Raw genomic sequence first — 3,854 nt, 5'->3', positions numbered from 1 at the left:
GAAAAAGAGAGGACAGAACGCCAGACTTCTAGATGGCTTTGTGGACCGATTTTCCAGCCCACGTATTTCACGCAGCACGAATGAAGTTGTAGACCCATCCAAAAGGGAGTCAGACCATTGGAAAATCGAGTGAAAGGAGGTCGAGACACGGTAGCGGCAGAGGAAAGTCGAGTGCACAAAAACTCGGAGCGTGGTGGCAAAAGTTGGAAATTGTCTGCAAATGCCAAAGTCGTATGCGAAATGCTCTTTTTATTTTAAGAATTTCCAGAATAATTCCAGCAACTACGAGTTCTTTATAATAATTAAAAATGTTATTCTATTTTTTTCTATGCAGTTAATTATTGTTAAATATTTAATGGATAATTTTTGACTATTTTAGACACGATGTTCTTTGTTTTGCTCTTATCAAAATTTTTTACTTGTAGAGATCGCTTTGAAGGGGGTTTATTTTAAGGCTTAGGCCCTTTATCCTTTATTGTAGCTTAATGTGGTTTGTGGGTATGGCAAATTTACTTTTCATCTCCACGAGCCCCTCCAATCGTTTACATATTTCTACATAATTTATGATTAATACTGCCCATCGATAATTCCATAACTTCTTCATACTTTCATCTCTCATTTGTGGACTGATTTTATCCATATTTGAAGGCAACAGAAAGGGCTGTGATGCCTTCAGATGCAGAGTCTTGCAGAGTGTACACCCAGGAATCATTTGTGGCTGTGGCCGTGTCCGTGGCTGTGGCAGGTTATGGCAGTAGTTACCCGCCGGAGAAGTGGCAGTAACTGCTCGCAATCTACTATTAAGCCGAAGGAAGCGTCAGGGAAGCCACAGAGCAAACGGCAAAACATTTATGATTCTTAAGGGGTACACTTGGGGGACTGGTGGGCATCGGGATAATGGGTAATGGGAAATGGGAAATGGGGAAACTTGCAACTACTTTTCACTTCACTTAGAACAAAGCACATTTCAAGCACCATTTCCATCTTTTGATTCGGCGAATGAAAACTAAATTCGAAAAGTGGGAACTGTTTGTGCCATAATTTTGCATATGAAAACGGAAACGCAAATGGAGACAACTAAAGGGAGGAAGGGGAGGGATGCGAAGAATGTTTCTGCGGTCTCACAGAACCGGAAACACCGGAGCGGAAATGCTTAAAGGGTTGGCTAAAAGGGAATTTAAAGAGAAATCACCACAAATATGCTCGAATATGTGACTCGAGAGAGTAGACAGAGAGGTTTTCCTGCGTCAAGGCGATTTCTCTCTTGTTTTTCTTTGGTTCCCTAATTCTCTATAAATTCCCAATAATCTGCCCCTGCAGCAGCCATTAAAATTCAATTAGAAAACGAACATCTGTACCATAATTATGGCAATAATTGCATCCAACTGAGGTGTGCCAACAAATCACTGGAGCCCATAATTAGTGCCAATGACTAAATCACGCTGTGGCTCTGTTTTTTTAGCCAATTTAGTCGCTCGGCAAGTGCCGCCGCACCATCAACATGAGGAGGAGCCACTGTACTCAATGGATGGGGATTCTAGCGCTGATCGGTTGCCTGCCGCACTCCAAGCAGGTGCTGTGTGGGAAAGCCTTTACATATCCGAACACAATTCGAACTCAAAGAGATTTCCTTTTGTTCTTTTCCTCCATGCAGCATTGCTATGTGATGAAGCTGGTGGGTTTTCGGACATGGGACACGCCCAATTATGGCCTGAAGATGAAAATGTACGAGAAGAACAACTCCATGTCCTCGGTGACGACAGTGCGCCAAGATGTGGCCATACCACTGTGGCATCTCGTGCTGCTGCAGCAGCCACGCAAGCGGAGCGCCGGCGGCTCGCCCTCGCCCTCGCGCACCGAACTGCCACGCACCCTGTACAACTCCACGACAAAGACATGTGACTTCTGGAAGTACATGCGACATGTGTCCGCCTGGAACAACGTGGCCAAGCTGATGCTCTCGAAGGGGGCCAGCAACATGAGTCTCGCCTGTCCGCTGAAGGCAGGTGTCTACATGATGAACAGGATTCAGGTTCCACCGGACACGGCCCTCCTGAAGTTCATGTATCATCCCAACACCCTGTACACGCTAGAGGGCACTGTCTATGGCCTGAACCCCAAGGACGGTGTGACCAAGCGAAAGCTCTGCAAGTACGAGGTCAATGCAACCATTTTCAAGTCCTGCTAAACGGGCAGAAAGGACTTTGTTGCTCTCCTCCTTTTTGTTCTTGTTCTAGTTCTATGTGTGTGTGTTTTTTTTTTCTAGTTGTAACAAATAAAAGTTCCCATTTTCGAAATCTCTCCCTCTCCCTCCCTGTTGCGGGGTGTGCGATTGTTAATTAAGTGCGAAAGGAAAATGTATGCCAAAAGAAAACCCCAAAACAGCAGAAAGATAAAGGCACACAGTGGGATTAGAAATATCCAATTAAATGTACTTTCCAGACACCAATTCTGTGTTCCATTTTGTATTTTTAAAAGTGCATGAAGTATTCTTAAAGTTAAAGTAAAACTCGGTTTTTTTTTTCATTTTATTTCTTTCCCAATTTTACTGTAGGTCCCACTGTGAAACACTCTTAAGAAACATGGCCATGGGTCACAAAATTGGGGGCAATCAAACTCGTACTCATATTTCATTCCCATGGATTTGCATTTTGCATGACCACACGCACTGCACCCGAGACTGCACCCGAGACTGCACCCTGGACTGCACTGCACATTGGACATGCACTGCTCTATATTTCTACATTTCTACTCGCCCTCCCTCTCTCCCTCTCTCGACAAATGCAACCATAAATGCAATCAATTTTCATGAAAATTGTAATCAATTCGTGCATGTGTGCAGCTGCTGAAACAATGTTGCACACGAGCAAGGGGACAATCAATTGGGAAACCAAAAGATAAGCCAGGCATATCGTGAAAATGATGCCCGCTTTTTGGTTGATGAAAAAACCAACCGCCAAATGGGTTCGCGGAAGGAAGGACCAACTGAATGAGTGATTTTGTGAATGGCCAACTAAATGAGTGACTGAATGAGCGGCTAACTGTATGAGTGCCTGAATGGAAGGCTAACTGAACGACGACAGGCAAACAGAAGAGGGACTTCAAGAAGGGCTTTACCGCCTGAAGGACTGACTGCCTGAACTCCAGGTGTAGTCCGTCCCCATACCTTGGGAAATTCTTCTCCCCCCCTGGCTACATCTGCCCCCAGCAATTGGCATAAAATATGCGATGCTTGCATGCCACAGACTTATTATTAAAACATAAAATTTGCATGCAGGCCGCAAAGTCAGAGGCGACCTAAAACCCACATGTACACCCCATGTATAGCCCTCTATATCCAACCCATACATATGCACATACACTCGTATATAAGACCCAAAAGAATACGAAGAAAAAAAGAGCACACCCCTCAGCTTATACTTTTGTGGTTGTTGTTGTTGTGGGGTAGAGGGAGATTCGTAAGATACCGACGTATATAAATACGTGCCTGTTTGTACATTTATGTGGCGTTTGGCAATTTGAACTCGTGAATTATGCACAGAACGAGGAGCAAAGACAATGGCTGCCACTGGAGTAAATGGTGGATGGCGGCGAGCACTCGACAAAGGAGAAGGTGGCTGGGTGGCTGGATGGCTGGGTGGATGGGTTGGAGGACGGGGGCACTCGTGGGATCAGCGCATTAGACAAATTTGGGCAGTTTATTTACGGGCAACAGTTTGGCGGTGGAGCGGAGTGGAGTGGAATGGAGTGGACTAGAGAGCAGCGTGTAGCCCACAGATGCTAACACTCCACTCAGTGGATTGCTCTCAACATTCCTGAAGTGGAGTGGAGTGGGAAGTGCGTTGATTTGTGTT

At 45.2% G+C, this 3,854-nt stretch overlaps 1 protein-coding gene across 1 annotated transcript; it reads left to right on the top strand.

The window, feature by feature from the left end:
• The first annotated feature begins 1,501 nt into the window (after positions 1-1,501).
• LOC117895184 lies at positions 1,502-2,188 on the top strand. The gene is made up of 2 exons (XM_034802654.1): positions 1,502-1,573; positions 1,655-2,188. The coding sequence occupies exons 1-2, from the start codon at positions 1,502-1,504 to the stop codon at positions 2,186-2,188; spliced, it is 606 nt and encodes a 201-aa protein (XP_034658545.1).
• The last annotated feature ends 1,666 nt before the right edge of the window (positions 2,189-3,854 follow it).

This window comes from Drosophila subobscura, chromosome A (assembly GCF_008121235.1).
Source record: "Drosophila subobscura isolate 14011-0131.10 chromosome A, UCBerk_Dsub_1.0, whole genome shotgun sequence".
NCBI classification, from domain to species: domain Eukaryota; kingdom Metazoa; phylum Arthropoda; class Insecta; order Diptera; family Drosophilidae; genus Drosophila; species Drosophila subobscura.
This window is presented reverse-complemented; position numbering and strand designations above follow the sequence as displayed.